Consider the following 16,887-nt stretch of genomic DNA (forward strand, 5'->3'; position numbering starts at 1 on the left):
CTTTACCTTGAAATTTCTCAAGTCCTCCAGCTTTATAGTGTATAATAATAGCTGTTAACACCTTCCCTATGATAGATGTTAAGCTGACTGCACTTGGGTCCCCTGCTTTCCATCTCTCTGCCTTTTTGAATAAATTTGCTATTTTTCCAATCTAATGGAACCTTGTTTGAATCAAGAGAGTTTTGGACCATTAAAACCAATATGTCAAATATCTTATTAGCCACTTCTTTTAAGATTCTACCCAAGATGCTGCCTGGATTGGAGGGCTTGTCTTATGAAGAAAGGTTGAAAAAGCTCAGACTTTTCTCTCTGGAGAGAAGGAGGAAGAGAGGAGACCTGATCGAGGTGTACAAGATAATGAGTGGAATAGATAGAGTCAATAGTCAGAGACTCTTCCCCAGGGCAGGATTGACGGGTACATGGGGATCATAGTTTTAAGATATTAGGGGAAAGGTATAGAGGAGACATCAGAGGTAGGTTCTTTACGCAGAGAGTTGTGAATGCGTGGAATGCGTTGCCAGCGGTGGTAGTGGAAGCAGAGTCATTTAAGCGACTGCTGGACAGGCACATGGACAGCAGGGAGTTGAGGGGTGTGTAGGTTATTATATTTTACACTAGGATTAAACCTCGGCACAACATCGTGGGCCAAAGGGCCTGTTCCGTGTTGTACTTTTCTATGTTGTATGTTCTATGCTCCAGACATCATGAATATTAGGCTGTCTGGCCTTCCCACCAATTTGCATGCGGAGAGACTGGAAAGGTGAAAGGAAGTGGTAATGAAACAGGAGAAATGACTTAGGTCTGACAAAATTACTTTGAGACAGTTGAATCCAATGCAAATGCTTATTCAAATGTTGACAAATGTTTATTCAATCAAATCATGTTAGTAGATGCCTTTAGTTGGCAGTTAGCATATTTGCAGTATCATTTCTGGAAATCAAACTATTTTTGAAGAAGGATTAAAATCATTTAGCATCTACAATGCAATAAACTACTAGGTTACACATTTTGTTTCTTACCCCACAATCAAATTTTAAGACTCGAGAATAAGATGATTTGTCTCACACACATCAAGCTGCTATATCCCAGATTTGTCTGAGAACATGTTCATTTCTTGATGATGAGTGCAACACTGGCTTGCTTTAGTAATATCTCCACTTGCTGTGATGTATGACAGCAAATATCTTGTGGCTCACAAAATATTTTAGCTTTACTGAAAGAATGGCAGCATTGCAAATCTTTTATGCATTTTTAAGCATCCGCCACTGTACAAGGAATCACTCTGCCCCACATTAATTAGCTTCTCTCTAAAATGTTTATCAAAATGTAGTTTGATGATTACTCTCTTATTTTTTTCCATACAAAATAAATGTTCCTCCCTTTTGTGACAACATTAAAACCAAAGTTGGAGTTTTGATACAGCTTGCCAAGGAATGATTTTTCACACATTTCAGTAAATGAGAAGGAATATCATGGCTACAGAAGCAGAAGAAAATGTTTAGACCAACATTTCTAACTTTAATTCACTTGTGCTTTCTTAGTGCCTCTTTTGTTCAGTCTCTTTCTCACAATCTTTAGGCTTCTAAAAAAGGTTTTTACATCTGCACAATACTTTTCAATTTGCACTTTTTAACCCTTAGATACATTACAGCCTCTCAAATCCAATCTTGAAATAGCTACTGTGAAGAATTCAAAAATACCACCCCTAAAGTGAAACGTGAGCTGCAATCCACTGTATTTTAGCAAATAATCAACAGATACAATGATTTTGAATACTTGCCTTTTTCTTCTGAGGTGGGTTTTGCTGCATCTGTGCATTTCCTTCAAAATACAGGGGCTGCCGGTCTGCTTGAGGGGACATAGCTCCTTGCAATGTCTCAGATAAAAGTCCTTGGCTTTGCCTGTTAAAGCAAGAATCCCCGGATGGACTCATATACACAGGTTCTCCAAACCCTCTCTCGGACTGTGAAGACTTCCTATCACTGATGTAATTGGCTCTGTTCTCCAGTCCTCTGTATGGTCCCTCTAGCCTGTGTGTTGGAGTGAGGTCTCGGAGATTGGAATTCAACGGTGAACAGGCATATATTAAATTAAACTCTGTCCTGAATGCTTGTTCAGAATTTTTCAGGACTGAGGGACCATCACCATTCCTCGGTGTCGACCCAATTTCAGTTTCACTGGGAAATGTTAATCCAGAAGGAGGAGGCTGAGCAGCACAGTCTGTCAACGGCCCATCAGTGACCGCTGTAACCCGGAGCGTGGTGTCCAGGTCAGGATGAAGGGACAGATCTGAGAAGCCAGTCCTGGACTGGTCATTATCCGCTCTCAGAGGCGGCTGAAATGACAGAAGCAGGAATTTATTAGTAACAGCTATAATATTTGAGCCTGATGAGGGGTTTGAAAAGGAACATTTGTTTCACACAAGGCAGTTGACTGAACTCTGCTTCTGTTTAAACATCAGCACCATAGTTTTAGCATATTTCTAATCAGTGGATCATGAAGAAACACATTCAATCAATTCTAAATTTTTATCCTGTGTGTATAATCCACTAACAGTTGTGAGCACATTTTCATTTGGAACATTTCTCTGCTGTTACGTTCACAATGCAGTGATGACAGCCCATTCCTCAGAAGGTTCAAGTTATTTAAATATTGAATTTGAAAATAGGAAAATGTAGTTCAGAGGCATTCTACTACCAAATTCCTCCACAATATCTTTATTAAAAACTCCTACAAGGAAAGAGTATGTTGTATGAAACATAGTTTTAGCTTCTTAAAGAGTAAGTACTTTCATCCCCCACCTAATCTCCTCTCCATGTGGATCTCATTAAAACATGCCTGTTGAATAAATTATTCTTTAGTTGACATCTATTTAATACTTGCTCAAACGTGCATACACAGATACTAAAGTGAACAGAAGAATCACTTCTCCTGAAGAAATTCTTTCTACTGAAGAAATTCTCAGTTGAGTTGGCAAATGGAATGAAGTCAAAACAGCAAGTGGAAGAATGGATGTTTTATTTTGGGACTTCATTTCTTAGGTGTCCACAGTTATTCTTGAAAACTAAATGGAGTTGGAGGAAAGTTTTTTTAAAAAACACTTCCTAAGTTTAACATCAAAACAAAAAAAAAGAGTTTAAGGTGAGAGGGGAAAGATATAAAAGGGCCTTAAGGGGCAACCTTTTAACACAGAGGGTGGTGCATATTTGGAAGGAGCTGCCAGAGGAAGTGGTGGAGGCTGGTACCATTGCAGCATTTAAAAGACATCTGGATGGGTATATGAATAGGAAGGATTTACAGGGACACATGCCAAGTCCTAGCAAATGGGACTAGATTAGGTTGGGATATCTGGTCGGCATGGACGAGTTGGACCGAAGGGTCTGTTTCCGTGCTGTATATCTCTCTATGACTCTATCTCTGGTGCACCAGCATTATTGCCAGTCATAGCTAAGTGATTCAGCAGGGTACTGTACAGTAGTGAGCAAATAATAAACTACCATTATGTTCCAAAAGTGGTGGAGAGAGTTGGGGGAGGGAGTATTGTTGGAAGGAATCAGTAAGATTTTTCATTGCACACTTAACAAAAGAGTGAGTTTAGATAGTGACCTTTTGCTGCCTTATTTTCTTATAAAAAGGAAGATCTTCTCTTCTGTCTAAATCCTTAATGATTTACTGACTGGCCGTGGAAAAATTTGTGAAACGGTAAACTGGCCTTAAATCCAAAAAAATGTAAAAAAAAATTTCTCAAGCATTTTAAACATTAAATTATTTTCACTTGCCTCCTTTAATCACACTTACTTGTCAAATTTCACTGAAAAATGAAGACGTTAACTAAGGAAACTTCATTTCAACATATTCGTAAGCTGATTAAGCATTGAGAAAGAATTCAGAACCTTTGAGATTAAAACAAACCCAATGATACAGATGTTGTGGGTAAGTTGTAGTACTGCCTCTGTGTTGTAATAAATTGTAAGTCTTCAATTTAGGTAGCTGGAGTCTAACAGAAGCAGTATTGTAAAAAAAAAATCAGTCAACCACTTCCATCATCAGGCTCAGATTATTTGTTTTGTCTTCCTTCACCATGAAGTTCAGGTATACTCTGAAAAGCTCTACATCTACAATATCTTACCACTATAGCTGCTGCAATGATAAAAAGCATCACACAACATTTGCCTTAGTACATTCCTTATTCAGAAGGCATATAATTTGTTGCTTTGCTAGTCACCTTCATTGTGTTAGTATAATAACAGTTTTAATGCATGTCCTTTCACAGAATCAGGCACAAGGGGTTTCAACGTTTCATTCATAATTCATCTATTAAAATAATCAATGTACATCTGCTGCAATGGATTATTTAATATGCAATAGGATGACACAATGGGAATTTTTTGTATCAGTGTTAGGGACAACAGAGTAAGAGAACTTTAATTGTTAAATTTAAAGATGCTATCACTTTCTCTAATTTTTTTCTTGCCATTAAGGAACAAAGTCAATTAAAATTTTGTTCCTAGTTTTCTATAATGAGGCTATTGAATGCTTTACAAAACATTTCATCGCACAACATAATCATTTGCATTCTCAATCCAATTCTCAACCTGATCTATTCCCAAACCCAAGCTTGACTTGATGAACAGCAGGAACCGTGAGACCAAACACAAGAGTGGAGATCACTAGTCTGAACGCACAAAGGACATAATGCTCTAACTATCACAGTGTAGTCTATTCTTCTAGCAGGAAATGCCTCTCTGATCAATCTGCACTTTTAATTTTATCGCAGCTGTTTGTAATTTTTCTCAAACTGGAATAACTATCTCATCCTACTTATCATGTTACACAATTTGTGTGCTCTACTGAATTCCTAGAAGAACAAAAACACCATTTTAACATAATTTCTGCAATAAACTAAACACTATGGCCACAACTATGTTTTAATATATGTCTGACATACTCATAGGGAAATTAACAGCTTATAAAAGCATAGCTAACATGTAGGAAAATATTGAGTGCTGCATACTGCAAATCAAATTCCTTTCGATTTAACTAGCAGCCACTATCAATCCATTGGGAAAAAAAGTGTTTTATATTAAAAGTCACTATGAACACCTGTGTTTAATATGTGCTACCAGGACTTAAAAGAACAAGAATTCTTTATGCTTCATCTGGATTTAACTTAATTTTCCAACAGAAGTCAGACTTCAGATAAATGAAACTTTCAAATAACATAGTATGCAACTGTCCAGTAAACCTCAGTTGCTAAAACTAACTCCTGCACATACAAGGTAATCTGAGGAATTGCTAGCCTCGGGCATAAACATGATACCTATCAAACCGGACTACATGCTCAACAAGGTGTTATTTGGTCTTCTGATCGCATGCCAATTATCAAGTTTGCTGAAAGTATCAGCATTTAACCACTCACTTAAGAAGCTTGAAACCAAAAGGGAAGGTGACCAGCTAACAGGATACCCACAACTGGTTTTCCTGTCAACAATTCAGAAGAATTGGGAAAAAGTAACTTATTTTAAAGTATTATAGAAATAGACTGCAGCACAGCACAAGGCTCAAGAAAAACTTATACCAAATCATTTTTAAATTGAAAAACGTGAATCCAATCAATGCAGTACTTCCGAAGTGCTGCAGAAAAATTAAAAATGAAACTATAAAATAAAAACACAGTTGTGACAAAAAATCTTTGGTGGAGTTGAAATGTCAAGAATGCCCAGGCTCAAAACAATTGAGGAATATATCATGAGAACAGAACACTTCCTGGTCAAACAAGAAATTCCCAGAAATATTGCTGTTCATTCAGCATCTAAGGGCTGAAATGGCTCACATATCAATGGACAATTTAACTTTCAGATTGAAGAACCAATTTCGGGAAAGTGCTGCTATTCTGGTCAATTACTACCATTTTCCTTAATTTACATTTTTGGCCAGAACCGAGCAGAGACAGACTTTGTGAATAACAGCACCTACAAAGAGCCAAGAGAAACCGGGGCAGTTATCAATAAATCAAATGAAATTAGGACATTTACAAACACCTTAAAAAAAAATATTATCATTATGTGGGTACTGTCCTAAACACCAGTTTTAGGTCCTGAAAATGGCTGCTAGTCAAACTGTCGACTCAATTTTAACCGGTTATCAAAAAAAAACTATTTTTTCTGACGTGCAGAAATACACCTAGTTGCAATTCATAATAATAGGGCTGCAGAAGTCTACATTTTAAAACAAAATACTCATTATTGCTGTTCTTCTCGGACAAACCCCTTGTGTCTCATCTGTGAAAATGAATGGTCTGCAATAAGCACTGCATCCTTAGGGTGACTTGTTAACATTTTAAATGTTAGCCAGGCAGTTGAATCAGCCGCTCAATCAAAATGGTTACAATTTCTCACATTCAGAAAAAAAATCTATTAATGTAGGTGACAGCTTAAAATAGAACCCAATTCTTCTTCACAAAGCAACACGTTAATCAACTAACACCCATCTCAAGAGCAAAGAATCTGTCTGTGCATCAAAGATTAAGTACCAGATTTATTATCACATGAATTGACTAGTAGACTTTTAACTTGAGAACCTGATTGTAGAAATATTATTTAAAAATTGCAAAATATAAACATGTATGGAATATTCTAATTTGTTGAAGCTAAAGGAAGGAGATAAACATACAAATGCAATTTAGTAAGGTTTTTACTGAAACGTTAAAACATCAAAACATTTCAGTATGGATGGCAATTCTGTTCTTGAATTGGTAATTTTTACTATATATTTTAATGGTAATGTGAACAATTACTGGTTTCAGTCAGTAATAACAAGGTAACATTACAGTGCTTAATGCTTACAGAACTGGAGTACTGCAAACAGTATGGACAAACAGCACTGCGCAGAGAATATCAAGCAGAAGGTTTGATCTCTGAGGTGTCTCTGATTAGATGTGTCTCCAACTTAAGTCAGTTCACATTAATACTCAAACTCATTTTACTAAAATTAATATTCTGTACTCTTTGCTTTGTTAATTTGTAAAACTTCATTTGCTAACCAGAGTGAATTCACTTCATTATTTTTCAGACCCCTTTACCTTGACTAGTTTAAAGCCATTTACAAGGAAGTTGTTCAGAGTGACCCTGAAAACTTCACACCTCTCATGTCATTTTATTACTATTTATAGGATAACAGAAACATATACTAATTGAAGTATATGCTCAGTACTACCAGGCAACTACATTGTAGAATGGGAAAATTCTACCAATACAGCTTTAGCCAAGAAAGTGACTAAAGCAAAAGCAGGCTGTTCAGAATTAATATGAGAATCAGTACTATGGAGTAAATGCAGGAATGTTGATTGGGGACAATTTGTACCAATAGAACACGGATTTAAATTAACTTGGGTTGCTCAATCAGATTCAGTAAAAAAACAGTTAGTATTTAAGTTTCTAAGATAACTAGGTAGCTCAGATAGTTTAAGAACCATTACAATCTTCAGTGGTATATGTCACTGCCAGTTTGCAAAGTTAGAGGCTAAACATCCTGTGAAGTCTTCTGAAGCTAATCCAGCGGGGGTCGAGTGATCCAATTTCCATGATGTCACGATGAGGCTTAAACTGAAAGCTTGCTGATGGAGAGACTTAAACAATTTGCTTTTTTTTCCATATAGCTGCCAGCCATAATTCTGGGCTGAAAACAAGAAGCAAACTTACAACTGAAATGAAAAACACAAATTTTGTTTTGTCCACACATTAGATACACAACTCATTGGGCTTTTTAACAGGATGGAGGAAATTTGACCACCCCCCCCCCAGACTTGGTGTCTATATCTACCGGCACGTAATCATGCCCCAGCATTCATAAGCCAAAGTTCCAGCTGTAAGTGAATAGTTCCACTGTATTGTGGACATTTTGGGAGAACTGGAGATTAAGGAAGTAAGCCCTGGCAAAAACTTGTGGAGTGCTGCCCCAAAGTGGACCAAGTGTCTAAACATGCCATCTTTCCAGCAATTTCTTCACCCAGCTGGTACCAAAAGTAGGTGTTTTGCATTCCTTTGAATTCAATAAAGGAAGTGGAAGGGGAGACCCTATGGCCCAGGTAGATATAAATCTTGACCAGGCATCTGCCCTAAAGACGACACTCTGGTAATGCTGCATGTGCTAACACAATGCAAGAGCAGGAGCTCCAAGTAATAAGGTCAACTGAAATGACACAGAAAACTGGTGCAATGGGCCATCTCTTATTGTGAGAGGTACCACCATATCCCATGGGTCAGTTAAAGGCAGCCCCTGGTTAGTAAGGTGCTGACACACCATGGTGCATTTGCCTCAATGTCTGCTTGGAACCTAAGAGTGTCTGCTCAACAAGTGGGTGGAATTGATTGCAGTAAGTAAACAAACAAAAAGAGGATGCCAACTCAGTGATTGGCAAGCTGGAAAGTCAGGACCATGTGCATAGTACTAACATATGGTGTGCAGCTGGTTGACAACACAGGCACAGTAAGGTGTGAACGTGATAGGCTGAGCATTGATACAGCATCCCTGCAAGAACCAGGTTCACATAGAGTAGATCATCAAAAGAAAAACGTTACACATTCATCTGGCAGGAACTGTGTGAGGCAAGTGCAGGCTTTGCTTTTGAGCTACTCTCCATCATAAAGCCACCCAACCCTCAAAAAAAGGGTTTAGAATGTATTGTTTCCAATCATCTTGCAATTCAAACAGAGCCAATTAACCTCAAAAGACTTCAGTTCTACGAACAGAAGCCCTGAAGTAAGATATCTTTACCTAGTGGGGATTGCAATGCTATAATGGATAGAGACAATGATATGTTACATTCCTTCCTCAAAATCATGGCTTGGGAAAGATAAATGACAATTATTTAAACTACTTTGTTGGTAAAAAGAGTTTTGTGTAGCTAACATGTTCTTTCAGGAAAAGTCATTCCGCAAAGACCAGGACATTGGTAATAGGCGAATCTGGTCATTGCTAGGTGTGACTGTCAGTCAAGGATCATCAACACACAGAGCTACCTGTCACTGAGCATTAATTGTGAAACAGGTCTCTCTCTGATGCATATTAGGCTTTTTCAAAGTTGAAATACTGTCTTCATATCAATAATAGCTATACTGCCTATCCAGATTAAACACTCAGCATTCCCACAAACCGTTCAAAAACAAAATGGACCATTCTTAAGACACCATCTATTAGATGGTACTGCTACCAAATACAAAGCAAGAGGAGAAAAATATTGACTGGTTTGAGGTGACCAGCAACATAATGGGACTGGGTACCGAACTATCTGCTCTTGTTAATTACAAATGAACTATGAGCGAGGAAGCTCTGAATACGCTAAGAGCCACTTGAAGTAAAAATCTAACACACTGTTATTTAATGCATCAATGACCACTGATTACAACACTGCCAGAACATCCAGATGTCCTTCCATACAGGGAATGGCAGGGACATGTATGAAGACATTAAAAAGACAAGATTGCATCAGCAAAGAAAGTGGTTCCACTGAAAACAGAGGCAGTGGGCATGATCACTGACTACAATAAACAGCTAAAAGATGGATGGAACACGACCTTGAGTTGTATTCCAGACAGAACACTCTAAAAACCATAGAAAGCTTGCCTGTCATGGAAGAGCTGGATATTGAACATAATACAAGAACTTAGCAAAGCTAAAGATTCATATCCCATGGGTAAAACTCCAGGTGCTGATCCATATCACTGAACTCATAAAGCAGGAGAAACTGGCAGTTCTGTAAGTGACTCTCACCAAAGTTTTGACCATATAAGCTGAGTCATCTATTTAAGTTGCTCAACAAAACTGACTGCCAGCCAAAACTGCTCAAATGTGATCAATCACGATAATGTGATTGTTCAGGACAATAAGGACTAGACCAAATCAGAAGACTTCAAGATCCACAACGGGGTCAAACAAGATTGTATTTTAGCCCTGATATTCTGCTCTTTGCTGTTGTCATATGCCTTCAGGTAATCGATGGAGGCTGTTTATTAATAGGCCAGAACTGTTGGAAAGCTGTTCAGCCTCACTCACCAGCGGTTCAAGACAAAAGTGCGATAGAGTTGTTTTACGCTAATAATGCTGCACTGACATTCTATTTCAAGGAACAAATGTCTTGGTTCAGAATGTTGCCCATACCATCACCTATTAGTACTGATCATGCAACATTCTAAATTCTTGACAACTTCTTCAATCACCAGCAATCTGTCACATGATATTGAAATCAACAGACATTACAAAATGTGAAGCTGTTATGTCCACGCTGAGTGTAGAACAGCAGCAAACTGACTGAGAAATTGTGACCATCACAAGCATATCTTGTCATCACATTCCTTTAGTCATGAGATTTGGACAAATTTATAAGGCAGGAGGAAAGGCTGGACATTTTCCAACTTCACTGTCTGAGATATATTGTTGGCATCTCTTTGCAGGATAAGATTATCAACTAGACCTTAGTAATTGCATTAACGACACTCATTGCTAAGCCAATGATGTCAGTCTGATGACGGAGGTTTATTATGCCCAGAGACCTTCTGCACTGTGAAATGTTCACTTGGTCATGGCCATTTGGGTGTCCAAAATGTTGCTATGTAGATTACAAGCAAGACATGAGGATGGTGAATATGATACCAACAACTATGAGGCAGTTACCATCAGACCATTAACTCAGGCTGACTGTACAGAAGGACATTGAAAAATCTGAGCAGAATGTGAAGCTTACCCGACTGAGAAGGGTAGAGTAAACAGAAACGGAGTCCAGCCTACTTTTTTCCTCCACAGCAATTGTGGTATACCAGAGTAGGGCTCTTGAGCCAAACCTGGTAGCATTTATCATAATTGCCCACCAGAGAGCAAACAATTGTTGTATGATACAGGGATGCAACCTTCTGCAAGAAGTAGCCATAAATTCCATGACCAATTGTCATAAATACCTTGACTTATGCAACTCATGGATGTTTAATTTCAGGGACGGGCATGAAAAATATTGTTTCTAATTAAACCTGGCACTTCCTTTCCTCCTCGATGAATCATTAACATCACAGTTAAATAGTGAGTAGAAGATTTTAATTGATTCATTATTTAGATGATTAAATATTCAGATAACTAAACAGACTTATGTCATATGAAAATCACTGTGACAATAGTAAAGTACCTATCAGGGAGATGTTTTGGTTAAGTGAGTTGGAACCAAGCTCCTGGAATTTGTTTTTTGTCAAATTCAGATGAGATGGAAGCAATTGCTTGCAATGCAATTTATCTGTTTCAGAACTGTTACAGTCGTTTGGACTACATAAACTTAATTTCTGGGAACCCAATTGCAGTATTTTTTAAATGAATGAGCGTTTGCCAAAATTTCTTCTCAAATCTTCTTTCAATATGACAAATCATTTATTAGGGCTTTTACGAAGAGATGAATCTTTACTGAAAAATTTCAAAAAGGCAGTTACACAAAATCTGCTTGATATACAATAAAGGACTGTACTACTCAAACACATCAGAAGAAACTAATCTTGCAACAATTTCAATGTGTTGACTAATCCTCAGCATAGCACAATGTCTAGCCAAATTGTACAGAATTTTGCTAAAAGTTGTTTTAAAATATCAAATTTCTTAAAATTGAGCTTAAGTTCAGTTTTGTTTGTGTGTTATTTAAAGATATTTTCTTATTAGATACACAGACAGATATACTATCCCAATCCTTGTCTCATTCTCTCTCACTCTCTCCCTCCGTGCCCACCATCATTAACCAAAAGATGATTCTTGCTATTTTATTTCCAACTGAGCCAAACTTTGGCAAGATTAGCCACTTACATCATATGCACATAAACTCAACTAGATATATCAAAATGAGAATCATACATTAACAGGACTGGGGAGGTACCACAAAGAGAGAGAGAGAGAGAGAGAGAGAGAGAGAGAGAGGGAGAGGGAGAGATGATGCTACAAGGGCTTATTTCAGCCTTTCTAATCTAAGTGAGATACTAGGATAACTACCTCCGGTGAAAACGGTTCAGGCCTATGCACTGGGGAACTCTCAGGAGAGGAAATGTTCTAAGAGAAGGGAAAAGCATGTTATTAGAATTCTACTTACAAGTTGGGTAAGCAAAAGCAAGAGAAAGCCACAGTCTTTTATTGCAATACTGATTTAGTTACAAACAAACTCTCAAAAGGGAAAAAAAATGTATTTTACACAAATCCAAATGACTGGATAATCTTAAATGCATAAATAATTATACTGGTGACTGCACAGTTTGGCACTGCGCAATTCACAGCTAAGTTCAATAAAGTTCTATTCTAGAAGCAACATTTCCATTTTGAAAAGAAATTTTATATTGATTAGAAGTGATTTGAAAACTGAAATTTAAATACTATTATTTCTTATAACATTAAAAAAGTCCTCACCCCCATCCCCTTCCCAAAAACAAATATGATCAGCTGAACCTTCCCTCTTAGTGAGGGAATAACAACATAAAACAGATTTCTAAAAGGTTGCAAAAGTTGATTTGTAATTGGTTGTCGGCTTAAAGCACTTGACTCCACATTTTCATACATCACTACAGTTGGAGGACATTCAGATGCTGAGCCACTTACTGTAGGATATGATTTGATAGCAGCAACTTGCTATGGTGGAGCAACTTAAAAGGTAGCAAGAGTTAGTATAAAGGGTATGGAACACAAATACTTTGGACCTTAAATTTAGAGCTCAGTTTAAAAAAAAAGAGAGAAAAACCATAAAAACAATCACTCAAGAAAGTAAGGTCAACTGATCAAAATCCAATCTTCATGCAATGCAGTAGAAAACTAAACTACCACTGTGAATCAAGTTCAATATTCCCACCTCTGCTATATGCTGCAGATTAATGAGAAAAATGCTGTTTTATTTTTATTATTTTACCATTGGTGTTCAAATTCTCCATGTTTGTTTGTAAACCAAAACACAACCAAGAATAAAACAATAACCTGTGGCTTATGGTTAGGCTTTATTAAAATAAAATGACAATGCAAAACTAAATTGGAGTGTTTCTTGGTCTATGAAGAAGCATTAGAAGATTAAAATTGCAATGTGTCAATGTGCAGACCCTATAGAGTCTGTTGAGGCAAGCATGTCAGAAGCTGGATGTGCACAATGGCCTGATTAAAGCCATATTCTCAGGCTCAGTAATACACTGGTAAAGACAATGCCAAGAATTTCTCTCAGGTTCAGGTTTCAAATCTTAAAAGTTGTTTGAGGCAATTATAAATGTATTCTCTGAAATATGACCTGTTAACTTATCAATAATATCATCCTTTCACAGCTATAAGTGAGAAGTACCAGCTGGCCCACTCTACAGTGCAGTAACTTACTTACCAAACAAGTTGTTAAACATTCTTCAGGGCCATGAGTATACTTTTATTTAAGTACAAACCTCACTCAAATCAGAACTTGTGGTTTTTAAAGAAGCAATATAAAAAAATTCTAAAAGGTAATATTGTAAAGACAAAGTCTGGAACTTTTGATATTCAGGTAGATCCTTGAAGAATACAAATAATTGCTTTACAGTGGCACAGTTCAGAGAAACACTTGATCCTTTGACATTCATCCTCAGTAAATTATAACAATTTCAGAGGATGAGATTATCATGTTTTGCACAAACTGAGTGCTACCAGCAGTTTAAGATCTATACTGTCCACTTTGTGTTATGCAAATTAAGTATTATCTTGCATAGTCTAGGTGCTAACATATTGCTTCATTATTCTCATACTCGAACTGCAGAATAAAGGTGACAATTTGAAATAAATACCATACATATAAACAGAACAGTAACTTATGCATTAAGAGCAAAAGAGAAAGATGTTCCAAAACTAACTCAATTGGTCTGGTGATGTTTGCTTTATTTTGAGCTCATAACACAAATCGTAAAGTAATATTTTGAAGGTCGTTTTGATTTATCAAGTTTATAATTTTCTGTCAACACAAATTGATCCAGATCATAAACCTATACAAGAATATTAAATTAAGCTTGTAAAGTAGTTTGACTGGTCTATATAAGAACCTAAGAGAATACGTAAATAATCTAATCTAAAAAAATTTCAAGGTATAGTTTTTTATCAGCAAAGGAATACACCTTGTAATGGAGTTCATCTGTCAAGAAAAGTTTAAGTCAAAATTCTCTGAAAAAGATATTAGTTACACATCAGATACAAAGCACCAAATTCAGGAGTTTGAAAACAAAGATTTTGACTGACTTTTTTTTTAAAAGCAAAGTTGAAAATGTGAAATGACTTCTTGCTCTGCAATGCATTAGAATCTCTCAGAAATAAAATATACATTTATGCATTATATATAGTGTCCGTTATATGCTGTTTTCCATAGCCTATTTAAATTGGAAATTGAAACAAAGTAAAATCTTGCAGCATCTTGATGGAAATCATGTCAGATGGCTATGCTGGAAAGTAACCTAGTTTTACGTGGAAATAAAAAGCTATTAGTGGAGAAATGAACAAATTAGCTGTGCTGTGAGAATGAAGAATAACATCCTAAAGGAGAAGGTAACACATCAACTTGTAGACTTCCTCTCTTCATTTTAGGCTGTTTAAAAAAGAACTCATAACATTAGTTAATGAAGAATAGTAGCTCTTTCAGATTAATATCAGCCAGGCTGCAAATTTTTAACATGCTAAAAAATTAGAAATACAGCATCCTAATAGCCATCTTATTTGAACTCCCAGCTTCTCAAGCACCAATTAATGCAAATTTGAGGCAAGGTTTGTGATGATTCCACAACACCAGGTTATAGTCCAACAGGTTTAATTGGAAGTACATTAGCTTTTGGAGCTTAGCTTTGTACACCCCAGTCCAACACCAGCATCTCCAAATCATGTGTTGATTTCAAGTGCTTTCTAGAATTGAGCCAATGAAATTTTGCAAAAGAATTCATCTAACAATTTATTTCACATCAGTTTAAAAAATTCATTTTACTACATTAAATCCAAAACTTTTGATACTTTGACTTCTGCTGTAAATTCTGTGCAAATCTCTTCCCAAAATGACACACTTACACTTGAACTAAAGTCCAAGTACAATAGCAAACCTCTTGCCTCATTGCAGAACAATCGAGTCAGAACATTGCTCTCCCTTCTATCTTGACTAGAAACACTAACAGAACTACAATTCCTGTCCAACTGTGACTGAATCACAACTTGGGGTCTCTTGCATTGCAGAGCTGAGTATAACACACCAAGTGTTCAGCCACTGTTGCAGCTTTTTGAATATTTTTTTAAAAATACATTCTAGCTTCCAATAGTTCCATGATTTAATTCAATCGACAGCTGAACTACACAGACCTGGGCTAGAGAGGAAAATAAAGCAAGGTCCATTTATGATTGTTACCCAGTGACCATTGCAGGAGTGTCTGTGAATTTGTAACTTGAAGATAAGATTGAATTTATTTTCTCACACCACTAAAACTCATAGATAAATAAAGGCCAGCTGGCACAACTAAAAATGTATTTGAGAGGAATCAATTTCTTCAAGAGATAAAAGGAAAAAGCTGGATTATTCCTGGTGTCTGCTGTCAGACTTTTGGCAATGTGATTTATCACAAGCTGCTAAGAGATATTTGAAAGCTGCAATCCTCTATAGGAGGATATTTGTTCTCAGCTCACCATTGCGGAGATCAGGAAATAACATTTACTGGCAATTTTCTATCATGCCTTATCCACCAGTCAATTTGTTAAAATTTGTGTTAAAAAGGACACTATTTATGATATTGTAAACACTTACAATACTGACCCTGTTATTTCCAGTTAATTTCTGGCAGCAGCTTCCAGTGACAGTCTATGCAATTCAATACAGGAAACAATTATGTAGTAGTAGCTTCACTGGATTGGTAATCTAGAACCACAGACTAATGCTCTTGAGTCATGGCTTTGAATTCCAACATGGCAGATGGTGAAATCTGAACTCAGTAAAATGTGGAACTGCAAAGGGCTAGTCTAACAGTGATCATGTTACCATTGTGATTGTCATAAAAACCTATCTAGTTAATATCAAGGAAGGAAATGTGTCAGCTTTATCCACTCTGGCCTATGCAAGACTCCAGACCCACAGAAATTAACTGCCTTCTGAAATTACCTAGAGAGCCAATCCATTCATGGATAATGAAAGATGGACAAAAAGTGCCAGCGACTTCCACAACTCATTTAAGAACAAGAAAATTTGTAGAGGCTAAAACTTGCCCCACAAAAAAGATCAAGAGATAAGACTGATTAATATGGTCATTTGGTACTTTTTATGTATAAATTGGTTACATTTTCTCTACATAAGCAGTGGTTACTCTGAAAAGAAATATTCACTGGATAAGTGATTCACTGGATTGAGAGGATGTGAAAGACTTTTTTCTCAACAGAATTCCTCTCTTATAAGGAATTGTAGAAATTTATCTACAATCCAAGTTTTTCAAATATTGAAAATCTTCTTTCTGGGGATCCTGGATTATATTCTCAAGAGGCAATGTCACCCTGCTCTTCTAGAACTTGAAATGTCTAGCGTGCAATGATCAAAAATTTAGGAATGAGATCACAACAGCTTGAGCATGTGATGATTAGGGAGGTGTGAGGTTGCTTGTCTCAGGGGACCTGGATGCTGAATAAACTACAAGTCTGTGAAATTTGTAAGCGAAGTAAGGAGAGCAGCAGATGCAGCAAGTGTGAAACAGATCACCATAAGAATTTAGAACAAGAAAGAAACTTGGCATGAAAATTGAAAAATGATACTTTACATCTTTGACTGTAAAGGACTGCACATTATTGAAGTGTATGTTAAAAGTAAACAACTTAACTGGGCAAGATAGATTTGTAGCAAGACTTGAAAGTACTGGCAAATTT

General features: G+C 36.7%; 1 protein-coding gene across 19 annotated transcripts in view; it reads right to left on the bottom strand.

Annotated features, from left to right (window-relative positions):
* setd5 (SET domain containing 5) overlaps positions 1 to 16,887 on the bottom strand; it is a 154,920-nt gene that overhangs the window by 16,645 nt on the left and 121,388 nt on the right. For 18 of the 19 annotated variants that reach the window (XM_072581988.1, XM_072581986.1, XM_072581973.1 and 15 more), the window contains 2 exons: positions 12,016 to 12,072; positions 1,781 to 2,335 (listed from right to left, as the gene is read on the bottom strand). In XM_072581988.1, the coding sequence (XP_072438089.1) occupies positions 1,781 to 2,335; positions 12,016 to 12,072 (612 nt within the window). The remainder of the gene's footprint in view (positions 1 to 1,780; positions 2,336 to 12,015; positions 12,073 to 16,887) is intronic. The other variant, XM_072581989.1, reaches the window with a different exon arrangement.

Source organism: Chiloscyllium punctatum, chromosome 12 (genome assembly GCF_047496795.1).
Source record: "Chiloscyllium punctatum isolate Juve2018m chromosome 12, sChiPun1.3, whole genome shotgun sequence".
NCBI lineage: Eukaryota > Metazoa > Chordata > Chondrichthyes > Orectolobiformes > Hemiscylliidae > Chiloscyllium > Chiloscyllium punctatum.